Raw genomic sequence first — 13,920 nt, forward strand, 5'->3', positions numbered from 1 at the left:
ATTTGATAGCTACCTTTATTCATGAACCAACTCTTGAATGCTTAAACATGTTTTATTCTTGAACATATTTTCATTCCATTTTAAAGTTCATTATCACACTGTCTTTTCAATAAAAATGTGAATGTGAAGTCTTATTTTTTTTTTAACGTTTTTTTTTTTTTGAGGAGAGCGCAAGCACATGCACAGGGGAGGGGCAGGGAGAGAATCCCAAGCAGGTTCTGTGCTGTCCGCACAAAGCCCGATGCAGGTTTCAATCCCACAAACTGTGAGATCATGACCTGAGCCGAAACCAAGAGTCAGATGCTTAACCAACAAACCCAGGAGCCCTGTGAAGTGAACTTTTGAAATATTTTCAGACTCCTAGAATTTTCTGGAATAGTTGAAAAAATTCCCATATATCCTTCACGCAGATTCCTCATGTTAACATTTTACAGTATTTTCTTTATAATTTGCTGTATACATACATGTGTTATATTTTCAAATTTTGCCAGCTGATCTACAGATCTTACTCAGACTTTACCAGTTGCCCTATTAATGCTCTCTTAAAACTTGAGAGTCCAAGAGAGTACTTGAGATATTCCAGTAAACGGTATTCAGTTGATCAAGTATAAATCTATTGCGAATTTTGATGGTTACTGGAACTAAATATAAAGTTTAATTGGAAATGTGTCTTTTATTGGGTTGGTTGGGATTTCAAAAAAAAAGTACATGTATTCATAAACATCTTAAATGCTTTAGCATTAAATGTGTTTCCTTTTTTTTTTTTGAGATATAGTTGTTTGTAATGTAACATTGTGTAAGTTTAAGGTATACATCTGTTCATTGCAGTTAATTACTGTAGTGGTGTTAGCTAACACCTTTATCTTCTTTTCTAGAGCCATAAACACCAAGAAATCTTGGTCATATAATAAGAGTTAGAAGGGAGTTTTGTCACAGCGGTTTCATAGCAACCTTGAGATATATGCCAAATGTCCTAGGGAGATTATCATCAAAATAAGTTTTAATGATTTATTAGCCCACAACTTCGTTGGGGCTTTGGTGAAAGCAGTAAATTGGAAACCACCGGACTTAGAGAAAGGCTTGCTATCCAGCTACTAGAAAAGTTTGTTTGTCCCAAAGATTTTTTTTTTACATTCTAGGTTATATATCTTAATAATGAGGGATCTATGAGGTTTTCTTACATCAAATGGAAGGGCCATAGTTTAAAAAAAAAAAAAACAAAAAAAGAGGCTTGAATGCTGGTTCATCTTCAGGAAGATCAGATTTAGAAAAGAGGATAGGGGTACCTAGGTGGCTTAGTCAGTTAAGCGTCAGACTTCAGCTCAGGTCGTGATCTCACTCTTGATGGGTTTGAGCCCTGCTTCACGCTCTGTGCTGACAGCTTGGGGGCTGGAACCTGCTTCAGATTCTGTGTCTCCCTCTCCCTGCCCCTCCCCTGCTCACACTCTGTCTCTCTCTATTCCCTCTCTCTCTCAAAAATGAGTAAACATTAAGAAATTCAAGAAAAGAGGATAAAAGGAATTTGAGAATTTAGAAATCCATTTTCTCAAAATCATTTGTGGCTTGATACTTTTTAGGAAGTATTATAGGTGACCAATCTAGAGCTTATGCTCTAGTTATTTCTACCTACTCGTATCAGTGAATGTGCTAGTAAGCATTTTCTCAACTTCATGACTTACTGATGGTATCTCCTTTAATGAACGTGTTCCTTTTCCTCCCACATTTTATAGACTGCTGGCTGTCTTTCAGGGCTCAGTTGTGTGTCACCTCTTCTTTGAATAAATTAGAGCTTCCCCTCTCTAATTTTTTGGCTCTCCTACCTCTTTGTATAAGCTCATACCAAGCATTTGCAACACTGTCAGTTGTTCATGTGTTCCTTTTCTGTTAGGCTGTGAGGTACATAGTGACGACCCTCGTCTTGACTAACCCCTGTGCTCTACACACCTGGCACAGGGCAGGTCTGTCTAGGTGATTGAGCAAATGCTTTCAGCAGTAGCATATTCTGTTTGAGGATTTATTTTTATCTTAATTATTTTTTTAGTGTTTATTTTTGAGAGAGAGCGCCAGAGCCAGAGTGTGGACAGGGGAGGGGCAGAGAGAGAGGGAGACACAGAATTTGAAGCAGGCACCAGGCTCTGAGCTGTCAGCACAGAGCCTGATGCTGGGCTCATACCTCGAACCATGAGATCATGACCTGAGCTGAAGTCTGACGTTTATTAACTGAGCCACCCAGGCGCCCTGTCTTTTTTTTTCTTTTGGTATAAAATCTAGATAAAATTCTGGAAACAAACATTAAAATTTGTATTAAGGGAATTATCGCTCCATAGAAAGTGTGTTTTGCCAGACTGTTTTGAAGAGATGTTATATGGAATCTGGTATAAAATGCCCTGAAAGATGATTTTAGAAAAATAGCATAGAGTAATTAATACTCAGTAAGATGATGCTTTAGGGACACGTGTTTTCATTCTGCTCCTCTACTGTTTTCATCTTAATTTTGTTTTTAAGGGATGGCATACATGTAGCAGTGAAAATTGTAAAAAATGTAGGTCGCTACCGTGAAGCAGCTCGTTCAGAAATCCAAGTATTGGAGCATTTAAATAGTACCGATCCCAATAGCGTCTTGTAAGTATAAACTTGAATTGTGACCCATCATCTTGCCTAAAATAATCAGAATTCTCTGAACTGACTCATTTTTATTTGCTCTGTTTTAGCCGATGTGTCCAGATGCTAGAGTGGTTTGATCATCATGGTCATGTTTGTATTGTGTTTGAACTGCTGGGACTTAGTACCTATGATTTCATTAAAGAAAATAGCTTTCTGCCATTTCAAATTGACCACATCAGGCAGATGGCATATCAGATCTGCCAGTCAATAAATTGTAAGTATACTTGATAAATTTTTAAACACCAGAAAATTAAAAGATTTTATTATACAAGCAACATGTCAAAACATTGTCACTAAAAATACACGTTACAGGTAAAGATGAAATCCCTGTATCCACTACTGATCCTTCTTATCCCCCCCAATACAGATGAAATACGTAGGTGAAACTAATGATTTCTTTTTGTTTTCTTGTAGTTTTGCATCATAATAAATTAACCCATACAGATTTGAAGCCTGAAAATATTTTATTTGTGAAGTCTGACTATGTAGTCAAATATAATTCTAAAATGGTAAGTTAAAGACTTGTTTTAATTTTGGTGGTGGTTTTTAAAATTAATTTAGCTTGGTGACCCTTCGATGAGTAATTTTGACTTCTAAGACTGGTTATAGCCTGATTTTTAACCTAAAAGGATCATCCTTCTTTACCTTTCGCCTGGAATTAGTTGAGAATCAAAAAGATACTCATATGCAAGCCTTTTGAAATATGTAACGTTTTTTATGTCTTTACTGATCTTCATGTTGACTCAACTCTGTTTCTCTAGAAACGTGATGAACGCACTCTGAAAAACACAGATATCAAAGTTGTTGACTTTGGAAGTGCAACATATGATGATGAACATCATAGTACTTTGGTATCTACACGGCATTACAGAGCTCCAGAGGTCATTTTGGGTCAGTAGACACTACTCTTCCTGATACTGTAATTAAAGATGAGGTTTTTTTTCTCCATGGCTTTTACTTAGGGGATGGGTGTGATTTTCTTAGTGTACAGAAAATAGTAACTATCTTAAGAAAAATTGGACATTGCTATAAATATTCTTCCTGAGTGGGAAAAATGGGATACCATTTGTAAAGATATTCCAGGTGGTTATTTTTTAAACATGCTAATCTTACAAGATCCTGAAAGGGCAAGTTCTTTTGGCTAAGTACATCACAGCAATGTGATTTTTGAAGTGATGTGGGTACCTATTTTCATGTCACAAAAGCATGGTACTATAGAAATGCTAAAGGTCTGGTTGGCAGACATCTGAGTCAAGGGCCAGGCGGAGGTCAAGAAGAAAAAGGGGGCTAGTCTAAGAGGAGAGCTTCTTTGATAATCATTGACACCAGAAAGGTTAAAGAAGAAAGTGACTTAAGGTGCGGAGTTTGGAAGTAAGAGGGAACTCAGGGAGTGTGTATCTTATGTCTCAAGATGGCAGAGACTAGGTCTTGTTTATGGAGTGGAGGAGAAGAGGTTGGGGGCTTGGAGAGAGTGGGAGAAGTTTAGATCAGATGCTCTTGAGAGATACATGGAGTAAGCTTATTAGTCAAAAGTAAGGTCCAACTGAGTTTGCTAGTAGAAATTTTAGAGTCAGTTTCCAGTTTTCACATGTGCTGGTAGGAGTTGGTAATTCAGAATAAGAGTAGGAAAGCACACTAACAGTTTTTACCCATGGTGGAGGATTGGTAAAGGCGTAAGGAAATTGAGATTAGGCAGTGCTTGTCAGTAGTACTTTCCATGTGATGGAAACCTTCTATATCTGCATTGTCCAGTATGGTAGCCATTGGCCACATGTGGGCTTCTCTGTACTTGCAGTGTGGCTACTGTGATTGAGGAACTGAATTCTAAATTTTATGTTAATTTATTTTTTATTTTTTATTTATTTATTTATTTTAATTTTTTTTTCAACATTTATTTATTTTTGGGACAGAGAGAGAGCATGAACGGGGGAGAGGCAGAGAGAGAGGGAGACACAGAATCGGAAACAGGCTCCAGGCTCTGAGCCATCAGCCCAGAGCCTGACGCGGGGCTCGAACTCACGGACCGCGAGATCGTGACCTGGCTGAAGTCGGACGCTTAACCGACTGCGCCACCCAGGCGCCCCTTATGTTAATTTAAATGTTAGATGTAAAACAGCCTCATGTGGCCAGTGACTACAAAGTTAGCAAAAATTTCGAGCTTGTCTTTGAAATGAATGATCATACCATTTCTGCCTCATATGGTCTGAAAGGAGCTGTTGTATTGCAGTAGTTTAGGAAAGGAGTGTGGGAAAAGTTTGTGGACAGAGAGGCATTTTCAGAGCTTAAAAAGACATAACTTTGTGTGTTGTCAGTTTTAAGAGGTGGATTTCCCCCCCCCCCCCACATTTTAACATGGGGAGCACAACACAAAATAATTGGCACTTTTGCTTTGTTATTGGTGCATAAAATAGTCATACATCTTACTGACCTCCTAGATTGGATAAGATATAGTATTCTTAGTAGTGACAATAACACGGTTCCAAGTATGGCCAGGCTAGATAGATCGATCATATAAATTCAAAATTGGGGTTATTGGTTTTGAGGAAAAGAGGTTGGGAAAGGTCCTTTGTGTTTTTGTGGAGTGTTAATCCTGAGGATTAAGGCAGAATTAGGTTGGAGAGGAAGATGTAGTCATGCAGTTGGTCTCACGTGTCTGGTATTGTAGTAAAGACATGAAGCTGGGAGAGGTTAGTAGAAGTGAACGATGGGGCATTCCAAAGAGTATGAGGACCAACTTCTCAGAACAAGATGATTTAGAATGGTGTGTGGCAGAGGGTTACAGTCACCTAGGAAGAAGCTGGTTAAGAATGGCTGGAGAAGATAGATCTTCATTTTAGGTCCAAGATCTATCAATTGCAGATTTTTTTTATATGTCACTGTAGGTGGACTCCTCAGTTACCCATTTGTTGAAATGATAGGCACAGGCACTGTGAGGGTTAACTAAAATGACTTAAAAAAAAAAGTGAATAAATAAAACAACCAAAATCATAGTCAAGGTTTTTGAACATTTTGTTTATTCCTTTTTCTTTAAATTCGTTTATGTTACTGAAAGTAATTAAAATGTCCTTTAAAGTAGGTTTTATTGGGCCACTTAGGTGACTGGCTCAGTCAATTAAGCATCTCAACTCTTGATTTCAGCTCAGGTCATGATCTCACAGTTCAAGGGATTTAGCCCCAAGTCAGGCTCCATGCTGACAGCACAGAGGCTGCTTGGGACTCTCTCTTCCTTTCTCTGCCCTGCATGTGCATGTGTGTGTGCATCTCTGTCCTTCAGAGTAAATCAACTTAAAAAATGATAAAGTAGGTTTTATTTATACATTATTGTTTTACTAAGTACTTGATCTTTAAAATTTTGAAACATCTGTATGATTTACTCTTCTCCTTTCTAATTAAGTACCTTAAGACTAGGTATTTTATTTTTTCCTGAATAGTATTGCCATTGAGAATTGTGAAGGTGAAGGTATATATAATCACGTACAGACAGCCTGAAAAGTACATATATAAGTAGATTTCTCTCTGTGAACTTTAAATAGCTCTATAATTCTTATAACATAACTGCTTATAATAGCCATTTATAATCCTTAGTTTATCTAAAACCATGGTTTTTTGTTTTTTTGAGAGAGTGAGAACAGGAGAGGGGCAGAGGGAATCTTAAGCAGACTCCACGCCTAGCACGGAGCCCAAGGGAAGGGCATGAAATCATGATCCTTTTTTTGTTTTTTTTTTTAAGTTTGTGAGAGAGAGCAGAGTGCATGAGTGGGGGAGGGGCTGAGAGAGAGGGAGACAGAATCCCAAGCAGGCTCCATGCTGTCAGTGTAGAGCACACTGTGGGGCTTAATCTCATGAAGCAAACCCTGAGATCATGACCTGAGCCAAAATCAGGAGTTGACGCTTGACCCACTCAACCACCCAGGCACCACCACCCCCTCCCCCGGTTCTTGTTGTTGTTTTAACGCAAGAAGTAAACTCAGGCATTAAGATGGTAAGTTGAGAAGTGGTTAGTAATTACATTCTGAGCTTGTCAACCTGTATTTGCTATAATAAAATGTAAAATTTCCTAGAACAATCATGAACTGCGAGTAACAATGCTCCCCATTGCACACAGATCAGAGAATATGGAGTATTTGCACAAATTGATAGTTATACTTGGAAAATATTTGCTAGTCTCTCTCTTACTTTACATAAAATGCCCCCTCCCCCACAATAAACACTAATTTGATGTAAAGATACGGAGAATTGTGAGAGCATACCGAGTAACATTTTACGTGAAACTAAAATCTAACCCTGGAGTTTACCATCTTATTTATTGTAAAGAGAGCATGCATAGAGGGAAGGGATATGGTACATTGGCAATTAAAAATTGTTGCGTATAGAAGTGTTTTTCTTTTTACAGCTTTAGGTTGGTCTCAACCTTGTGATGTTTGGAGCATAGGGTGCATTCTTATTGAATATTACCTTGGTTTCACAGTCTTCCAGGTATGTATTTAGTAAATGCCATTCCATAATTAATTTTCAGTGTTAAGAGCCATGTTAAAATTTTGGCCTGTGTTTTGAAAAGTTGCTGTAGTGTTAATATTAAAACTTACATAAAATGGGGAGGCTGGGTGGCTCAGTTTGTTGAGCACCTCTTGATTTCGGCTCAGGTCATGATCCCAGGGTTGTGGGATTGAGCCCCGTGTTGGGCTCTGCGCTGTGTGTGGAACCTGCTTGGGATTCTCCCTCTCTTTCTCTTTCCCTCTGCCCCTGTCCTCCACTCATGTGCTCTCTGTCTCTCTCAAATAAAAAAACTCCCCAGAAAACCCTTATATGTGCAGAATGGTCATCCTCTAAAACCATAGTTGGATGAAATACTGCTCTTGGTGAGTGTTCATAATTCTGTTTTGCATGTGATTGGAGTTTTTCTCACATGGTTCATATTGTCTTGTGTTCTCATTTTTTTATTGAGCTCCTGCATAAATTTGTATTAGCGTTACTGTGGCCAGTGATAATTCAGTTCTGGTTGTGCTGACTACCACGGCCATGAGCAAGTCACTCCGTTTTATAAAATAATTCAGGGACAAGAAGTCATATTTTATTGTGACATCCTAGGCACATTTTAAGGCACTATGTGTTTAAAGTTGGAAAGACAACATCTCTGTCCTCCGGGTAGTCATGTAAAAGATAAATGTGGGAAAGCTTACAGTGTAATGTGTTATTTGCTATAATGGAACAATGTAGAAAGTGTAGTGGGAACCCAGGAAAGATGGAGGGTTAAATTTCTTCAGAGAAGGCGTCACCGAGAAAGTAGGGAGTTTAAGCCAGTTGCCAGAAGGATGATTAGAGGTTTGTCAGAAAACTGGAGAGAGTGGTGGCCAGCTCAGGAAGATCTTGTACCCATAAGTGTGTAGATACACAAAAGAGCATTCTCTAGTCAGGGAACAGTAGTTAGTGCTGTCAGACTGTCTTGCATAAATGGGGAAGTGAGGTCAGGCAAGGACTGACTCATCATGGACTTGTTTGGATAGAAAGGTACTTGTTTCCTAGAAGTTCATGGTTTCCAGAATGTGGACTAATCCAAAGTGAAAATGATTTTGTAAGTTTGTCATTCTGACCTTTATTTAGAGATTATCCCTCTAGCTTTTTTGTTTTGGGTACTGAAATGTCCTTTTCATGGAATGATGATAATAGTTGTTGATAGTTAATTTTCTAAAATTAAAGTCCTGATTTGGCAAAACAAAAAGTAGGAAGCCATATTTAAGTCTCTGCTTTTTTCCCTTGTAATTCTCCTTAACAACTGACATCTAACAGTCTTGGAAGATCTAGGTTATGCACCCACTGAAGAAGGGTTCTAATGTGGTCAAAGTGTTGTGATTTGTTGTAGGGGTCAAGGGTGCAGATTTGGTGGATTCTGGCTCCTGCTGTTGAGGTTGATTTGAAGTTGGGGGCCATGCAGGGTGGAGAGGAAGCTATGACAAGTAAGAGTCACTTAGGTGGTGGCTATTGTAGAATGTGTGTTCACTGCTTGTTGGACCCCGTTGTCAGACTTCTCCTGTTTCTAATCCATTGATCCATAGAGACCCTATTAAAAGTATTTTGAGTTCATAGACAAGCTTGATACCTACAACCATAGTGACTACTCAGTTCTTGGAGGTGGCATCTGGTCTTGTAAGCTGAAGGTCAAGAAAAAGTTGAGTAGAGTGCGTGCATGATTTCTTCATTCTGACACACAAAATAGTTGCTTCACATAATCTGTGATTATAAATCACTCTGGTCATAAGTGCAGATTATTAACATTGGTTTGAGATAAAGTTTCTATTTGGAATTGCATCCTCCAAAATATTCTTCAACTAAGGAACTTCTTAAAAATGTGGAGCTAGCTCTTTGCTGCATCTACTGCAAGAATGAAGACGATTCTTGGCAGTCAGACCATCGACATTCCAGAAAATGTCAACATCACTATGAAGGGAGGCACTGTTACTGTGAACCGCTCCAGAGGAACCCAGTCATCTCCGTGTACTCTGTCTCCTGGGAAAGAAAAAGAAGAGGCTCTAGGTTGACAAAAATGGTGGGGAATTAGTGCAAGCAGAGTAGCCAGTTCTTTTTTGTCCATATAGAACATGGTCAAGGGTGTTACGCTGGGCTTCCATTAGATGACGTCTGTGTATGCTCATTTCCCCATCATCGTTGTTACTCAGGAGAGTGGTTTCTCTTGTTGAAATGCAGAATTTCTTGGGTGAAAAATACATCTGCAGGATTCAGATGAGGCCAGGTGTTGCTTGTCCAGTATCTCTCAGAAGCCCAGAAAGATGAGTTCTTGAAGGAAATGATATTGAACTTGTATCAAACTCAGCCACTTTGATTCAGCTAGTTACAACAGTTAAAAACAAGGATATCAGAAAAGTTTGGAGTTGTATCTGAAAAAGGAACTGTTCAACAGACTTGTGAATAAGATCTAAGTTGTCCAGCTACAGAATAACAAGATGCTGGATGATTTTTCAACTTCTTTGTGATACATATTTTTAAAAATTTATTTATTTTGAGATAGCATGAGTGGGATAGGGGCAGAGAGAAAGAGAGAGAAAAAACTCCAAGCTGCACTGCACTGACAGTGCAGAGCCCAGTGCAGGGCTCGAACTCATGACTCTTAACCTGAGCCGAAGTCGGATGCTTAACCAAGCCACCCAGGCACCCCTTATTTGTGATATTTTAAAGATGCAATAAAAGCTGTATTGGTTTGGAAAATAAAAAAATAAAAGTGTGGGGTTAATATTACTTAACTCCTGTCATGAATTAGGGCCTTAACATTTTGGAAGCAATGTGCTAGAAACAATAGGTTGATAGATTTTAAAAAGCCTCTGCTCTTCAGATTGAGGAGTTGGCAGATGATATTCTGTCTGATGCCTGCTTTTAAACAAAAAAGAATATGTGACACAGACCATTTGTAACCAGCCAGGTCTAAAATATTTACTGTTTGGACCTTTACAAAAGTTTGCCAACCTCTGATCTAGGAGCATACCGTTCCAGCTCTAAGCGTGCCAGTTTTCTCTCTTCCACTTGAGCCAAAACTCTGTTCTATTATGAATGAAGATGAGTTTTGACTTAGATTCATAGCTACGTTTTCTCATTCATGAGCTATATGACCTTGGGCTAGTATCTTAACTCCTTTGAAACTCATGTTCCCACATACCGAGCTCAGGATTGTTGTGAGAATTATTACAACTGTATTTTTATTGCCCAGGAATAGTAAATGTTAACACATGGATCTTCATTAGTGAATAAAGTCAGTTTTGGGTCAGCAGCTGATTAAATGAGGAGACCATTTTTCTGGTACTGTTCCCTAGTCATTCTTCAGTAAACAGTGCAAGAAATGAAAACAAATAAGGAAATTGTTCAGTTTCACATTAAATTACGTGTCTAATCCACTTGCTATACAGAACCTTATGTTGGATATCAGACTTTAGTTTTATTGGTTTATACCAGCTAATATAGCTCATTCAGTATTGTTCCATCTTTGAAGTAGAGGGTGATATAAACTATGCAGCTCTCTAGTCCTTTTGTGTCAGCGCTGTTTTCTTATATTTTCCTTTATTGTGCGAGTAGGGGAAGGGAAAGTGCTAAATTTCTTTTTCCTTTGTGTTTTAGACTCATGATAGTAAAGAGCACCTGGCAATGATGGAACGAATATTAGGACCCATACCAACACACATGATTCAGAAAACAAGGTATGCTCTAAGATGAAAGCCCTTTCTTGGGAATGGGCAGTGGCCTGTATTCAAACTACAGAAAACCCAACTTTGTTGTTATTGCTTGTTCCAGGACTTCAGATTTCGAATTTTTTTTCCTCCATAAAGTCAAATTTTTAACAAGTAATGCAGTATTTACCTTGTGATCTACTAATAAAGCGTCTTTTTACACTCCAGTTAAACTTTGCAGAAGTGTTTTCCTAACTTGCTATAAACATAATAGAGTAGTAAAAAACAGCTTGATTTTTGGGGAGTCCTAGCAGTTTACGTTTGTATTCCATACTATCGCTAGCTAGCTGTGTGTCTTTGCACAGGATGCTAGAGTGGTTGGCAAATAGCTTCACCCCATTCCAGACCTAGTGAAATCCACATTCACAGGAATGGATCCATAAGCTGTCACTGTTCCATGTGCGGTACATGAACCACTCAGGTGGGGCACGAGAACCTCAGAGGGTGCAAGATTAAGGAAGATGTTTTAGAAAATATGTCTGATCTAGTATGTCATTGCTGGAATTTAAAAAAATTGTTTGCGTGTGTGTGTGTCTACACAGATAGATGTTCATGCTTCCAGCTGTTCCAGTGAGGTCAGAGTAAACGTGTGGCTCTTGTATTGTTTTTACTGATCCAGACTTCTTTTTCTTGTAGAAAACGCAAGTATTTTCACCATAACCAGCTAGATTGGGATGAACATAGTTCTGCTGGTAGATATGTTAGGAGACGCTGCAAACCATTAAAGGTAAAAGGAAAACAAAAAGATTATAAAGGTTAAAAAAAAAAGTTTTTAAAAATTTTAAAATCTTTCTTCAACAAAAATATTTCTTTCCCCAGGAATTTATGCTTTCTCATGACGAAGAACATGAGAAACTGTTTGACCTGGTACGAAGAATGTTAGAATATGATCCGGTGAAAAGAATTACCTTGGATGAAGCCTTGCAACATCCTTTCTTTGACTTATTAAAAAAGAAATGAAATGGAAATCAGTGGTCTTACTATATACTTCTCTAGAAGAGATTACTTAAGACTGTGTCAGTCAACTCTAAACATTCTAATATTTTTGTAAACATTAAATTATTTTGTACAGTTAAGTGTAAATACTGTATGTTTTGTATCAATAGCATAATTACCTTGTTAAGCAAGTATGGTCTTGATAATGAATGAACTATACAAGTTAAATTTTTTTCTTTTTGAGATTAATTACCATTTTTAAAGACCTTTGGAATATTCTTTGTGTCCAGTGATAAACGTGATTGATCTTGTCTTTTGTACATGGAGGTCAACTCTTTGAAGTGATTTTTTTGAGTAAAAGGAAATCTTGACTACTTTATTCTTAATGAATATTCTTTATATACCTCAAATTCAGAACTTTTCTTAACTTTAAAGTTTTTTTCTGTAATTGTTGAACAGGTAATAAGTATTATTAACTCCCAATAGGCAGGTATTGGAAACCAAAACCCATAGGAAATGTTTACTGTTGGAATTTCATTAAATTTTAAGAATTGTGTTTTGTCTCCTTGGGTGATGTCAGTGGTGAGAAGTAGAGTTCATGAAAAGGCATCCAATTTGTCGATCATGACAGATTTTTTTTTAATAAAAGCACATACTTCATTTAAGATTAAAGTCCCAACTGGACAGTCACATCAGAAATAGGAATTCTGATGCCTCTGAGGGTTAATTTTTTTTTAAGTTTATTTTTGAGAGAGTGTGAGTGGGGGAGGGGCAGAGAGAGGGAGACACATTTTCCAAAGCAGGCTCCAGGCTCTGAGCTCTCAACACAGATCCCAATGCAGGGCTCAAACTCAAAAACTGTGAGATCTGAAGTTGGTTGACCTGAGCTGAAGTTGGTTGCTGAACTGACTGAGCCACCCAGGTGCCCCTGAGGATTAATTTTTAATACCAAATCGTGAGGAGTCTTGAAATTTTCTAGCATCAATTTCCATATTAAATGAAGTAAATAACTTAAACTTCACTCAGCCTATGAGAATTAAGGTTATTAAGCAATTTATATTTGTAATAATCTTTACTGGAGCAAAAGAATGATGTGATTGGAAAACACTTTGGGAAGAAACCTCTGCAGAAATTTCCAGACCATAATTGGTTGGTTAACATGATAGTTTTTGTTTGCCTATAGGTGTTTTTTCTTACTGTTACCTGTTTTCACATTAGAAACTATAGGGTAGGGACACCTGAGTGGCTCAGTCTGTTAAGGTTCTAACTTTGGCTCAGGTCATGATCTCATGGTTTGAGCCCTCTATGGGGCTTTCTGCTGTTGGCAGAGCCAGCTTTGGATCCTCTGTACCCTCTTCTCTCTGTTCCTCCCCAGTGTGTGCACTCGCGTGCATGCGCTCACTTTCTCTCTCTCTCTCTCTCTCTCTCTCATTAAAGAGGAGGAGGAAACTACATAGTAAATGTTAATTTAAAAATTTTTTTTTTCTTCCTTTTTTTCAACTTTTTTTTTATTTTTTTGGGACAGAGAGAGACAGAGCATGAACGGGGGGAGGGGCAGAGAGAGAGGGAGACACAGAATCAGAAACAGGCTCCAGGCTCTGAGCCATCAGCCCAGAGCCTGACGCGGGGCTCGAACTCATGGACCGCGAGATCGTGACCTGGCTGAAGTCGGACGCTTAACCGACTGCGCCACCCAGGCGCCCCAGTAAATGTTAATTTAGTAAACAAGAACTGCCAGGTAGAAATATTTTTGGTTGTAGAATCCATAATTATTTAGATAAAAGGGTTTTTTTATCGAAAGTATTGTCATTTTATGTGCACTACACTAGGATTTAAGTAGTCTATATATTTTAAACATAGAACACATGGAGTTTTTTCATATGACAAACCACGAAACCAGGCTGGGTTCCCTACATTATTCACAGGCAGCATTGGCCAATATAACAAGGTTTATGTTTCTGAATTTGACTAGAAATTTAAGAAAGCTGACATTTTACCATAGAATCACTGCATGAATTATGCTTACGCTTCTGATGCAGTCCAAATATAGTAAATGTGCCCTCATAATAGTTGAACTATATTCTATGTG

At 38.2% G+C, this 13,920-nt stretch overlaps 1 protein-coding gene across 3 annotated transcripts in view; it reads left to right on the forward strand.

Annotated features, from left to right (window-relative positions):
* CLK4 (CDC like kinase 4) overlaps nucleotides 1-12,386 on the forward strand; it is a 30,051-nt gene extending 17,665 nt beyond the window's left edge. For all 3 annotated transcript variants that reach the window (XM_045485623.1, XM_045485612.1, XM_045485632.1), the window contains 8 exons: nucleotides 2,506-2,622; nucleotides 2,712-2,878; nucleotides 3,079-3,173; nucleotides 3,426-3,555; nucleotides 7,058-7,140; nucleotides 10,786-10,865; nucleotides 11,532-11,622; nucleotides 11,715-12,386. In XM_045485623.1, coding sequence (XP_045341579.1) covers nucleotides 2,506-2,622; nucleotides 2,712-2,878; nucleotides 3,079-3,173; nucleotides 3,426-3,555; nucleotides 7,058-7,140; nucleotides 10,786-10,865; nucleotides 11,532-11,622; nucleotides 11,715-11,855 — 904 coding nt within the window. In that variant the 3' untranslated portion in view covers nucleotides 11,856-12,386. The remainder of the gene's footprint in view (nucleotides 1-2,505; nucleotides 2,623-2,711; nucleotides 2,879-3,078; nucleotides 3,174-3,425; nucleotides 3,556-7,057; nucleotides 7,141-10,785; nucleotides 10,866-11,531; nucleotides 11,623-11,714) is intronic.
* The last annotated feature ends 1,534 nt before the right edge of the window (nucleotides 12,387-13,920 follow it).

This window comes from Leopardus geoffroyi, chromosome A1, assembly GCF_018350155.1.
Source record: "Leopardus geoffroyi isolate Oge1 chromosome A1, O.geoffroyi_Oge1_pat1.0, whole genome shotgun sequence".
Lineage (NCBI taxonomy): Eukaryota > Metazoa > Chordata > Mammalia > Carnivora > Felidae > Leopardus > Leopardus geoffroyi.